At 41.7% G+C, this 13,707-nt stretch overlaps 1 protein-coding gene across 1 annotated transcript in view; it reads right to left on the reverse strand.

The window, feature by feature from the left end:
• The window catches only part of nphp4 (nephronophthisis 4), a 178,853-nt gene that overhangs the window by 22,471 nt on the left and 142,675 nt on the right, over positions 1–13,707 (reverse strand). Inside the window, exons 19-21 of the mRNA XM_074644653.1 lie at positions 5,270–5,404; positions 1,806–2,005; positions 78–292 (exon numbers count right to left, since the gene is read on the reverse strand). Of these exons, the coding sequence (XP_074500754.1) occupies positions 78–292; positions 1,806–2,005; positions 5,270–5,404 (550 nt within the window). The remainder of the gene's footprint in view (positions 1–77; positions 293–1,805; positions 2,006–5,269; positions 5,405–13,707) is intronic.

The raw sequence follows: 13,707 nt of genomic DNA on the forward strand, positions 1-13,707 counted from the left end.
TAACAAACATCTAATGGCTTTCTCTTTGTCAGTTGGAAATATAATCACACAAAACAAACAGTTAATGGTTGTCTTACCTGAGCTCAGGGTCTTCGCTGTGAATGCTGACAGTCTGAGGCACATTAAAGGGATTTTTAAGGACAAACTCCAAGTACTCAGCAGAACCCAGGCTGGCGTAGAGCAGGTGCTGGGTGGTGATGGCCTGGCTCAGCATGTTGGCGATGCCCTCCGCCTTGCTGTGCTGTTCTCTGGGTTTGATCTGATTGAGTTCTCTGGCTTCCATAGTCCGATCCTAACACCCAAGAACAATAACTTTTAAACACGTTCCAGTGTAACACTAGGCAACACAATATCATGACATTCTGTAAAATGTTTTAAACAATTACCCAAACTTTCCATTGTTGCAGCGAGTGCAGTTAACAGAGAGACTTCCTGGTTTGATATTGACCTACTGTACTTGCCGTAGTTTGCGCACAGATTTCTTGTGCAATGAGAGTTTAGTACCAACATTTTGGGTGCGCTCACTCTCCACTTTATCGTCTGACATCTTTCTAGCGATGTTGCTGTGTTCCCAAATCTCAGCTATTACTTGTGGTGGTATTTCAAGGCATACAATAACACATTCTTCATGATCAATACATCCAAGACTACATTCTGATTACATGCTGTAGTTGGAAAACGGTGTAGTTGGGATGAAAGCTCTGCAAGCAGGCCAGCTTAATGTTGTTTCTTTTCCTTTATGGCCAAGTGTTGAAATGACCTTTTCAAAACCTTTAACACAATTATATTTTTCAATGGTTTGTCAAAAAAAAGAAATCCACAACATCCACGAGTTCCATCGGCCACTGAGAACAGGTATTTGGAACTAAATCAATATTATATACAGTGTTTTCTCACATTTTGGGTTCATTGAGTTTGTGCAGCCTTGTTCCAAATCAGAGAGTAAACAGACCCACTTTCTCTACTTAGTTTTTCTTTTAGGACAGTTTGTGACAAACAAGAGGAACCCATCAATCTTTAAATCTGTATTCCTTCAGAAATTTAACTATGCACTTCAACTAAATTTGAACCGTTTTGTCTACTGCACTCAAACCTTTTAAATATTATAAAGGGAGCAATAAGCTGTGGGATGCCAGGGATCTGGCCAGTAGATACACTTGTCTTAGAAATAAATTAAACATCTCAAATTGAGTTTCAGAACCTGGGTGGTAAAGTTAAGTGTGTGCGAAAAATAATACTGAGGTTTTCCACAGGTCTAGTGCTCTGGAATTATGCAGGGGATAAACCTGGACCAAATTAGGCTGTGGCTATCAGCCCAGAAAAGTCAAATCCAAATTGAATTGCAAAGCAACTTGTTCCTGTGCGAGCAGGACTCAGTAATATTCCACATAGTATTGGCTGTGTTTGGGGGTGCTTACAACAGGAAATGTAATGTGTAAAATGTCTGAGACAGACATGCACCACAGCCAAAATCACATTTAGCATGTGCACCCATGGGTGAAAGTACAAGATGTGCCTTCGGGTAGAAGAACAATTAACACCTTCTCATACAGTCACTAAAACACAGAGGGTTGAAGGGCACATCGCCACGAGGATTGTAACATGGGCATGCTGTCTGGGAGACGCTCCACGCCTCTGTGAAAGCTCCCTCGTGACGTGTTTCAGAGCCAGACTGAAAGCTGGTGCTCTGGCTTTGTTGTGCGTTTGAGATTTAAGTGAAGAAGACACAGACTATTGTGGCTCTGCTTTACAGACACAGTAAAGCAGCTATTCTTGTCTGGCTCAAGTGCAAAGTTTGACCTCACCGTGACCTCAGCCTCTTTGGCATCCTCCTTGCCCTCCCGCTGATGCACGGCAGCCATGCAGCTGAGCTTGCGGCGGCCGCCGTCGGCCTCGTTTAGGTTGTGCTCTCCGGGCACGATGGCGTCTGCTCTGATCCCGCGTCTGAACAATGGCACGCGATCCTCATCTATCTCCAGCCTGTGTGCTTGTGCAGCATTTCTCGCTGTGAAGGAGGAACAGACCGCAATCATGAATATATTTACTGAACAGAGTGGAATCTAATGTCTTTGCCATTTTGACCATATGTTCTAAAAACCCTCCAAATGTCCAAGGGAGAGAGGCGCTGACAGATTAAAGTATTGTTGGAGCACAAGAAACAACAGCTTGTACACAGACAACAGTCCAGTTAAACAACTGGCACCACTACAACTGGGCCGAAGCCCTACTGCTGGGTAAACAGGCTGCCTCTCTCCTCCCAAATTATCTTCCACCTCCATGGCTATCCAAAATATCTAATTAAAATACCTGATTCATCTACAGTAGTCACCAAATAATCCACCCTCATTTCAACTGGATCATGCAAATTACCCATGTACTTTAAAAGCTTTGACTAGAGAATTTGCCTAATCCTGCACTTGAACAACACTCAGACAAACTTGAAACTCAGAGCTGCCCATATTTATGTCATCTAAAAGCAGATTTATTTGCAGCCATGTGATGGAGTCTGTTTTACAGCATGTAGGAAGATAAATGTGTCTGTAGCACTGTATCGAAAACTATCAAGTACCAAATGCTGATATCGGATATTATTGGATCATACAAAAGTTCTGCAATGGCTGCTTGTGTTTAGACATTTATCATTTGAGATCTTAAGCTTCTTTTGATGAATGAAAGAAAAGGTTTAAGTATTATTTTTGGTATCTGCACAGTAACTGTGGTATCTTATTGTCACTAGTAAACTTTCCCGGCCCTACTCATATCACATCCTTCAATAAATGTCATTGGCCGAGGGAACTCAGGAAAACACACAACTTCCTTGTGCGTTCATCAGTTCTTTAGTGTCCCCTGGATACAGATTTCGCATTGTTACTCAGTTCTGCTTTGTTCTGTGCTACTTGCAATGTTTCTCTATTTTTTGCATTTCTTTATATATCTTGAATATGTTTTCTTTTTTTTGCAGTGTTTTAGCAGATGTATGTGTGGCAGTGTTGTAGTCACAACCACCTAAATCGAGACCAAGTCACGACCAAGAGTGTATCGAGACTGAGACAAAAACCAAGAATTTGAGGGGTTGATATCAAGTCAAGACCAGACCAGTGTCTGAAAAGAGTTTTGGTACAGATGCAGATTACTAACAGTAGTGTCACTTACACTTATCTTACCTTTCCCTTTACATTGGCATGCATATAAAGGGGGGCGGGGAGGGGTGACAGTCGTTACCAGTAACAAGAATTACAAATTAGAAATGAGTCAAGTTATTGGTTGCATTTGAAGCAGAACGTTCTACATCCAATCACAGTAATGATGTCAACAAATAAATCAGATAATACACAGGCAATCTAGTGATTTCCCTGCAGTTATGGTCTTGACCGTGCTTGAAATTAAATCCAGAGTCCTCTTTTTCTGAGACCGAGACGAGATAGAGTGACAATGCGGTCAATTCTGAGACGAGACCTTCAAAAAGTGGTCTTGAGACAAAGACTGATCCTGAGTGTGGTCAAAGTGGGGTTTTCTTCATTTGCTTGTGTTTCGTTAATTGATTCATCAACGCATGAGTTTTCTTTAGCTGCAGTTGCTGCCTCGTTGCTACTTTTTTGATATTTTGGAATGCCTGGATTGCCTTCCTGTTTATCCTTTACATTCACTGATGTATTGGAAAAAAAAAGATTTTCGTAGCCCTTTTTTTGCTGGCACATAAATTCAGGTATATGCTCTCCCTCTACATTTTTACATTTCAACTACACATTTTATATGTATATATAGAACTACAGATGTTTACATTCCAGCTGCACCTTAGTTTATTCCTTTTTAAAATATTTATTCCCGTATTTATTTATTACTTGTATATAGAGTCAATTAAACTCAGCAAACATGCACTATCTTAAGTGCAATATCCTACTGTCTTTATAGCTTAAGCAAACACATAAGTTCTATTTATAATATATATTTTTACTCTTTATTTTTATTACTGTTTGATATTATGTGTATACACCGTCAGGTTTGCTACTTAATTTCATTATATATGAGCAACGACAAGAGAATTCTATTATATTCAGTACCACTCTTTATCCCCGGACATTTTTCCCAAGTCTGCTTATCGGAGAGGCATTGGGTCGACTGCCAGTCACCCAACCAGATAGTGTCTGGCAGCACTGCTTCCTTCAGAGCCACAGGCAGGCAGGAGTGGGACAGGAGTGTGTCTGAGCACACACACACTTACACACTTACACACGACACAGCTTCAGCGTGGCTAACTGTTGCGACTGGACTCCAGTGAAAGCAATTAAGCGCACTGTATGTTTAAATGCCATGGGAAGGTGGAGCGGAGAGAGGAGAGAGTTCAGTGCGTAAGAGAGACAGGAGCAGTGGAGAGGTGGAGGCATTGGGGAGGAAGAAGAGGAGGAGGAGGAGGAGGAGGAGGTGGAGATAGGTAAGAGGCAAAGCAAACAGTGAACAGACCGTGTTTGCACAGTAACAAGAGCTGTGAATAAATGATTGCAACAGTTTAGGGAATATATTTGGAGTGAGCATGCATTCGTTTATAAACGTGTGTTACAGAATACATGTTTGTTTGTGATTCCATATGCATATTTTTTTAACAGCATATTAGTAAGTAGTGTGCTATGAGCAAATGTGTATGACATGTAATGCAATACACAGCATTTCAAAGGTCTCTGCTCCTCAGAGTGTGATGTAATTCCACTCCTGCGAGACTTATTTTACATAATTAGAAGCAATTATCTACTTGTTTTCAACTCTTTCTGATGCCTCTTACCGTGTGTGTGTGTGTGTGTGTGTGTGTTGAGTCATAGTCCACATTTTAAGGACAAATTTAGGAAGACACACCAGTTGACTGGCGACAGCTTGTCTAATTGAGGAAAAAATTGGTTTCCCCAGTGTGTGTGTTCCTCTGCTTGGACTGCGCACACACACACACAAAACACAAACAGGACTGTGGCTAGCCACCAGAGATGCTTCTGCAAGCTCAATTAGGCTGGAAATTGAGTGGTTCAGTGGTGCAGCCAAGAGACAGGATGTGAAATGGATCTGGTCGAGTTGATAAAAGCAGGAGCATGGTCACCGCCCAAATGAAAGGCACTAATTGCTCCGTGGCGTAGAAAACACACACACACACACACATATGTGCTGAGACGTACACTAAGTGGAGAAAAACATCAGCTGCACAGTTAATGAAAGTGAAGTTAATTGATATGTTGGTACATTAACACCGACAGGATTCAGTGGGTTGTGGATTTAAAGTGCTTGCCATTGAGTTGGAGGATGTTTCTGGAGGACAAGCTTCCTCCTCTGAAGCCGCCGGTGACTTCGCGAGGTGTGATGATGTGAGCACGAGACGGCTTCACGTCTGCTGCCCTCCTCCTGCTAGGATCTACTGGGCACCCTGTAGAACAGAAATACAGCTTTTAGTTTGACATCTAGTATTGGAATATATCTACATGTGAAGCACCTCATAGAACTTGCTTTTTAAGTCATTCATAAATTCAAACTCATAAACACCAACTCAGCAGGCAGCAGATTCTCCACAAGTAGGAGACGTTTGGTCATTGTCAGACCAGCTGTACACATGCCAACCATTGCCACCTACAGGCAAGAATAGAAAAAGCTGTTGTGAGTTTAACACTTGCACCACCTGCAGGCAATGTTTTTTGTGTGCGTTGGAAAATAAAATAAAATAAATACTAAAAATAAATGGGAAATTATTTCATCACACTAGTTCACTACGACGCCGTATTAGGGTCATTGTAGGTAAAACAAATTAATTACGGAGCCGGGGGAAGGGTGTAATATTCCAAGTAAAAAAACATAAATTTAAAGGGACTGTGCCCAACTGTCACTGTGTCAGTGTTTGGGGAAAATAACACAGAAAAGGCACAGAGCATAACTGCTCGTGTGGAACCACAGATTATGGTGAATTATGTCCTTAGAGTTTGCTGGGGAGAGGGATGTCTGGAATACCTGCTTAGCCTGCTGCCCCCTGAGACATGGCCCCGGATAAACAGATGAGAATGGATGAATGGTTGAATGGAGAGTCCGCTATACGATATAATATATTTTGCACTTGGCGGCTCACGTTACTGCAGTATTTAGCGGTGGCATTTGTGGTGTGTTGAGGTTGATCCAACCTTGCAAAGTGAAGCGATTTGGTTCCTAAGCAAAATTTCTCGTAAATTTGTGAGGTTAATCTCAGACCTACACTGGCCTTAATACGTCGTTTAACTATTAAGCTAACTACAGATTTGGAAAAACATTTCGATATACAGTCCTGGAGGCCAGTATATGTACACATCAGCATATGTACATCTGCAGGTCTAAACTGCTCCAGCGTGTTGATATGTGAGGCAGGTTGGCCTGGAGCAGCAGGTCTACAACTGCTGGGAATGAGACTCTGAACCTGGGTGTCGTTTCAGGTGCTTTGGTTTGATGACACTGCTTGTCCCTTTTTCTTTCAATGAAGAACTAAAATCTAGAGAGGCACCTCACCTGACTGAAACTCAAGCTTCAAACAGCAGTGGTTACTAATGAGCAAAAGAACTAAACCAGTGAGAAAGCTCCCCTACAGAGGTTTCAATGAGGAATACGAGCCTCGCCTGTTGTCTGATCACACATTATGCCTGAAGTAATACTGATACACAATCAGGATCATAACTGATAGAAGCAAAGTTATCTCTGCAACGCTTGATTTGATTCATTCTATTTAAAGACAAGATGTGTGTAACTCCAGCAGTGACTTGAGATTCAGATGTTTGCCACTTCTTGAAGTAACAAGCCAAACGGAGATCTGAAGCCAGATCCGGCCAGTTTGCCAAAAAAAAAAAAAAAAAAAAAATCAGTTTTAGGCCAAAGATCTCTTTGAAGTGACATGTGACACAATACATTTTCATTGTAGACAGCGCCAAAGTGAACACATTCCAGGTTAAACCCTGGCTTAGAACACTCGAGGCAGGATCAATACATGAAGACAAGCCTACAGCGATTAATTAGTGGCCTGAAATTGCCAGAGAGGTCTGGACACCGAAAGCTTGCAACGCAATGAGTGTCATGCTGATTGATGGTGAGTGTTGGCCTCTGTCCGGTTTGGCTGAGTGCTGGGTGTTAGAGATGCAGTAGGACAATTCACCATAAAGACATTAAATATATCTGGCAACCAGCTATTAGTATTTCTGCTGACCGCATCATAACACATCTTTCTTTTAAAGAATAATGTGATTTTTTTAAATTGTCCTTCAGATATATTTGCCATTGTTTGAATGGCCAAGCTGACAGTTTGTGGTAATCCTGCAACAATGGCCTCTTGACAACCAGACTACATTCAGCTTTCAACATTATGTCTCCCTTTCTGCTCCTAAATGGCAAAATCATCATTTCCTCTCTCTTTTTAAAAGGCAAGTGGATAAGCAAGCACTCCAGGGTGCGCTTGTAAAAAGACTGTAAATCATGGTCAATATTAGGTTTTCTGCTCACATTAATTCCTCCTTTGCAGAGCCCCTACAGTACAGTAGCTGAGGGAAAGGCTTGCTTATGTTTTTGAATAGCGCTTTATGCACAAAATGTCCGTTAATGGAAGTGTGACAGATAACTGACCCTTCGTTAAGCCGGCACCTCCTACTGCTACTCCGTCGAGCTGTCAGAGCTGCATGGAGCCCACACTGTCACTAACTGCACTCCCTGCATAAATATTATCTAATTTATGGAAAAGGCGATTCCAGAGAGAAGCAGACAGACAGGTTAAAAAGATAAAGATAGAAGTTAAAGCCTACAGATTACAGTGTAAACGTGAACCTCCATCACCTGGCGATTGAGAGAGAAGACAATGAAGTTAAGGAAGAACACTGTTCCTGTAAAGCTGAGTAGGTCTTTATTCACTGTTACAATCAAGTGAGAAGTAGGCTCATTTTCTCATAGACTCCTATCCGACAGACTCCTTTTTGCAACCAGAGGAGTCGCCCCCTGCTGGCTATTAGAAAGAATGAAAATTTAAGGCACTTCTGCATTTGCGTCACTTTTCTGACCCCGGAGTTGCCCAAAGGTTTTTACGTAGAAACATAACCTTTTAGAAACGTATATCTTGTTTCAACCTCTCCGGGTAACAAATATCACTATTAAACGTGCCCCAAGCACAACATTTCAACATGACTTGCTCGAAATCCACAAAACCAGCTTGAAAATGAAGAACATCTGAAACGATTGCATGAGAGTCTACGGAGCAGAGCCATATAGTTGTCGGACCCTGGTTGGAGCTGGCCGATCCTACGCTATGATTGGCCAGTCTGCGTTCAAAGGGTGGGACGTAGCAAGGGGCAATTGCTCACAGAGTCACAACCACAACACCCTCCTGCAGCCCTGCACCATCTTCACAGGTGCATTTTTCAAATACCACAGGTCAAAAGACTTAATTTGTGTAATTTACAGGCATAATGAGGCCGACACATGCAATCAATTTGATGCAACGGTTGACTGAAGAAGTAGTTAAAACTAATGTTTGTGGCTCTTTAAATTACAGTGCACTTTGACACAATGCTCCCATTGCTCCCATCAGTTTCTAGTCTCTGGAACACCACAGTATAGCCGATTGAGGTGCTTAATTGTGGAGTAAGGAGTTTCAGCTCTGGGATACCTCTCGTATGAAATATGGCGAGTGCAGCAATTAAGTGGTTTTACCGCCCAGAACTCACACCTCAGTGAGCCTGTAGGAGTTTTAGATTGGGAGCCAAAAGTACCCTCAAAATCTTTCAGAGGCAAACTCCTTCATCAACAAACTGATAATGGGCGGCAGCTAAATGAGTAATGGGGAGCTGGTGTTGCCATGCAAACAGACACCGACAGCACAGTTCTGCAGATTAATGGGTGAGGTGTCCGCCGTCCCAATGCATTCCCCTCATCATCCATCAGCCTTCCCCGGCCACACGACTCAGCCCAATGTATTTGTTTGAGTCATATTTCCCAAATATTACTGTGAAGACATTACTTCTGCTGTCGCATAAACATCTCCAATCAATAGCAAAGCCATAGAGAGCTCATTCCCAACGCCTCATTATGGGCCTGTTAGCCTGCTTTCTTTTGTGTTGAGAAATGCTCTGATGATGGATAGAATTGTACAATAAGCCTGCAAGGACGCGATAAGACGAACACCCTGTGCTCCTGGCCCACAAATAAAACAAATGGCCTGATGATGAACCCAATTATGACCCTCTGATTTAATCAGTCAATCATTTTAATTAATCGGCTATCACTAGAACCATCATTAGGCTCATCAGATAATACCTACTTTAGCGCTAATCCAGGTTGACGTGGATGTCTTGCTCTCGGTCACATTATCCGTCCCTAACTGCTGAATCACGCTGGCATATTGTTAAGACACAGCTGATGATCCTCATCGCTGAAATGTAAGCTAATACTCCTGGTTGGGTGTTGCAGAGAGAAAGCCGAGCACGGCGTTTGCTGCTCTGAGTTGTCTGTGCGGTGGAGAGTAATTGTGAACAAAGTGCCAGGGGGCTGAACTCTATCAAATTTATTGACTACCTCTCTCTGTTGCATGACAATAACCCCACTCGGCACTACCCCACCTGCCCGCCCTCTTTGCTCTGCTAGCAGTTCTTGAGGTTAAGGCCACAACAAACCACTGATTTACTGGCAGCCAGAACAAATGGGAGCAAGCACCAAGGGGGTTTCAAAGTAGTCTGCAATATTCGATTTATTCTGCCTCTCCGTTCCAGGCCACTGACCTTTCAGAATAAGCAGATTCCCTCTCACCTCAGGGCTAAAAAGCAAGGTTGATAAAGTTGGGCCTTAATGCGCCAACAGCAAGAGCTTTTAATGAGTGAGACATACTGTATGTGCACCCTTATGGAAGCCACATAGTTAAACTAATTGTTAGGTAAATTTCACTGATATTTTGTTCCACTGGCAGGATTCTCTCTTACTCTCTCCCGCTGCAACAGTCAGTCTCTCCAGGGCTTATCAGGCCGAAGCAGATGAGGAACACTGTGAGGTTTGGAGAAGGTGCTAATCTGTCTTCTCTACTGCGCTGAAGCAGATACATGCTTTCTGTTTGTGTGAGTGTGTGCATGTGTGAGAACAGCAAAAGGGACAGCAAGAGACATAGAGAGTTAGAGAGAAACGATACAGCTCAGTCAGCAAAACGATTTCATATCAATAAGCTTTCTCTTCTGTCACATATGGGCCTTTTTACTGCTGGCAAAGATTACCAACATGTTTCCAAATTGGATATTAAAAGTGCTCACTGTCTTCATTTTTGGCTAATGTTACTTTTTTATGATGCTAAACTCAAACAATATGTTTGTAAGATGGAGTTGGACCATCAAAAGCTATTATATACAGTAAACTGCTGTAGCCTTGGCTCAGACATACTAATTTGGGTCCAGTTTTGAAAATATATGTAATTTCAAGTCATTATCAGCCAAAATAAGCACATTTGTTTCATTAAAGCTTCCCTAATCAATACTTTTATAACAACGGATCAAAGGGGTCACTCAGAGTGATGAACCCAAAGAGATTTTTCATCCAACTTTGCAGTTCCACTTAGCTCTATGCTGCATTTTACCGTCTTTTGGCTAAATGTTTTAGTTTTCCAGCCCGCAACCTTCACTCTTGTGCCGAGTACATGACAAAGAAACAGGCCACAAGTCATATTCAATGTTTTTGTTTCACCATTTTTGAACTCCCTCCTCTCTACCCACAATTCCTGTTCCGTTACGTCTAAAAAAAAGGAAGAAAAATATATTCTTGCCGTTTGCTAGATCCCAGCGCTATTTAACAACATAACTACATCAACGAGCGCTTGAGCAACACTTCAACGTCGACAATGTCGCTGGCCACACTTGCCCGTTTTGTAGCTCTGTCACTCGTAGTGTGAACACAGCATTAAGAACCTTGTTTCCAGCAGGCAGCTTTTTTCTGTGACAAATGTCTGATAAATCAACTGTACGCTACCTGCCCTGCACAAAACAGCAGACAGAACAAATAGTGACTAGCTGCTGGACATAAAAAAGCATCTAGCATCTAAAGAGCCAGACATTTTCCTCAGGATTTGGTGGAGACCAAAACTGAGCTAAAAGGAGGGTGAAAACTGTCAGGTAGCCAAAAACATAATTCCAAATGAATGGTAATGTTGCTCCATGTCTGCTGGATGTGTGAACTGTTTTGTAACAAGTTTGATGATACTATGATGATACTATTAATGAAGCTTAACGATTTAATCAATTTATGAATCTGTGTCACATGGAAAGGGCTTTTTCTTCGTGCCTACTAAAATATATTGTATGTACAACTATGTTTGTTTGTGACTTGTTCCCTTGGGAGCACTAAAGGCAGTGTCGGTGATATTGAGAAACTAGCAAGAGTACACTAGATTTTTAAATCTGATCAAACTGAAAAAAAAACAACCCAGCCAATTCTTTTCCAATGAAAGTAGGTAGCAGCAATAGCTCCAAAAGTCCCTAAATCTAGCAAGAAAGTTGCCAAGTCGGCCACACTGACAGTCTGTCATTTCAGGCCTCCTTCCAAAGCCACTCGCCCACAATTACTGGCGACAACAACTGTTTCTAAAATCTTTACCAACCCCACCTTTAAATTTACGAGATATTCTGTGTGCAAACCTGACATATTGTCCAGAGCGTGGCGTGAGAGGAAAGTTCATGGACTATCTGAAAGTTTTCAACTGGCCTTTGCCTCAATTTGCGCTATCCAGAGCAAATACATTTGCTTGCATTTACTTGCATCCTTGCATTACCTTCGCAATCACAACACATCGAATATTTGCTTTATGATCAGTCTGAACACCTGACCATGAAAATCTCGCCTGATTTGCCCTAATGGTGGCACCAGGTGAATAGTTGTCACCTTAATCATTAGGATTTAACCTACAGGGACCATGAAGATCTGTATCAAATTCTATGTCAATTTGGTCAGTAAATGTCAATATACAGAAGCTCATTTTGGATAAAAGGAATGGACAAAAAGACTGAACAACATTGCCATCCTTAGGTCCCACTGCTGGTAGGAAAATGATAATGTAGACATGCCGACACAACTTCATATACCTGAATCCCAATGAAAGCATCTATGCTTTTGAGTTCAGTATACAGTATACCCCTCCGTCATGGTTTCTTAACTTGTTCTGCAGCCTCAGATCTATGGAAAAGGCTCGTCTTTCCCTGCTTCTTTCATTCTTTACTTTTTATTTCACCCATATTTTACTTTTTATCCATCTGTCATCTACAGTATCTACGTTGTGTTTGCTTGCCTGTTTGTTTGAGAGAGATAACATAATACAACAGGCCATCAATTAATCCACAGTATCTGTCTGTGGAAAAGCTCTGGGCTTTACATCATAATGACACCATGGATTACAAAGATTATTCAATGTTTTTTTTATTTACCATCTTTGGGACAAAGTTGCTCACACATACCGATGATTCTGCTTCGACTCGGCAGACTTCGGCCCGAGTTATAATGTTGACAGAGCTCTTGCACAGTTTTCAAATTGTGATCTGATCTTTAATGTATCTCTTACGCTGCCTCTATCGTAATTTTCCTCGCAGAGTTCATGTGGATTTAGCAGATGAAATCAATAAAGCATTGTAGCTTTCCTCTGGATTCACCAGTCGATCAGTTTCATGGGACGAGCAGGCGGTCGTCATGCTTTACACGCTCCTCATCTGCTCCTACAGTTCTCTGTGTGGGAGCGCTGTTTTCTTTCCTCAAGACCTCACAGCACAGCAAAAACCAAAACCCCTCATGTTCGGGCCACGATTTCACAACTCCCTATTATTCTGATTAAGTCACTTCCTTTAGTCCTTTACAACGCTATTAATAAAAGCTGCTTTACAGAATGATTGAATGGGCCTGACAGCGTATATCATTACCATTTAATTAATTACTTGTCAATCCCACCTTGTGATGATTAAAAAGGATATCATTCGGTGTTTCACTCTTTTTCATTTGGAAACGACAGTCTGCCACTCAGTTTTTCCAGGGAAGCCTAATTCTGATGAATTCCCAACGGGGCGAAATAAAGACATGATTAATAGCATGCATGACTGAAACACATAAAATTAGAAAAGGGAGAGAGCAGTATGTAGTCAGGACCGCATTGATTGCGAATTATATGGGCATAGATGGAGGACAGAGATCTGCATGGTTATATCAAATTAATACATATATTCTTTTTAGGGCACCATGGCTCATATGGTAAATGCAGAATAATGGAAATTTCCACAGCACAAATTCCATCAGTGCAAGTACATGCTGTACTCGCCACTCTGACTTTTTCATTTCCAAATCAATTTCAATCACTTCCATTGTGCCAGTTTTTCTGAGTGCTATTAACTTACTGTCACTGAAACTCAACATTTCCTGCAAATGTTTCATATTAAAAAATGCCTCGTGAGTCACTGGAAGGCTTTTAATATGAAAAAATCTGTGCGCAAAGTGTTGAGTTTAATTGACAGTGGCTTAATGCTGCAGTCGGTAGACATGGAGCAAATATGATTAAAAAAAGTTATTTTTATAAAATGGTTGTTATATATCCTGACAGTAGCGCATGTGACAGGTAACCTGAAAAATATCATGTTCTTCTGTATCCTTCGGATCTGCAAGATTTCACAGACCGGAGGAAAACAACCAATCAGAGCCGAGCTGGAGCCTGCCTTCTCTGAGCAGCTG

This window comes from Sebastes fasciatus, chromosome 8 (assembly GCF_043250625.1).
Source record: "Sebastes fasciatus isolate fSebFas1 chromosome 8, fSebFas1.pri, whole genome shotgun sequence".
In the NCBI taxonomy this organism is placed as follows: domain Eukaryota; kingdom Metazoa; phylum Chordata; class Actinopteri; order Perciformes; family Sebastidae; genus Sebastes; species Sebastes fasciatus.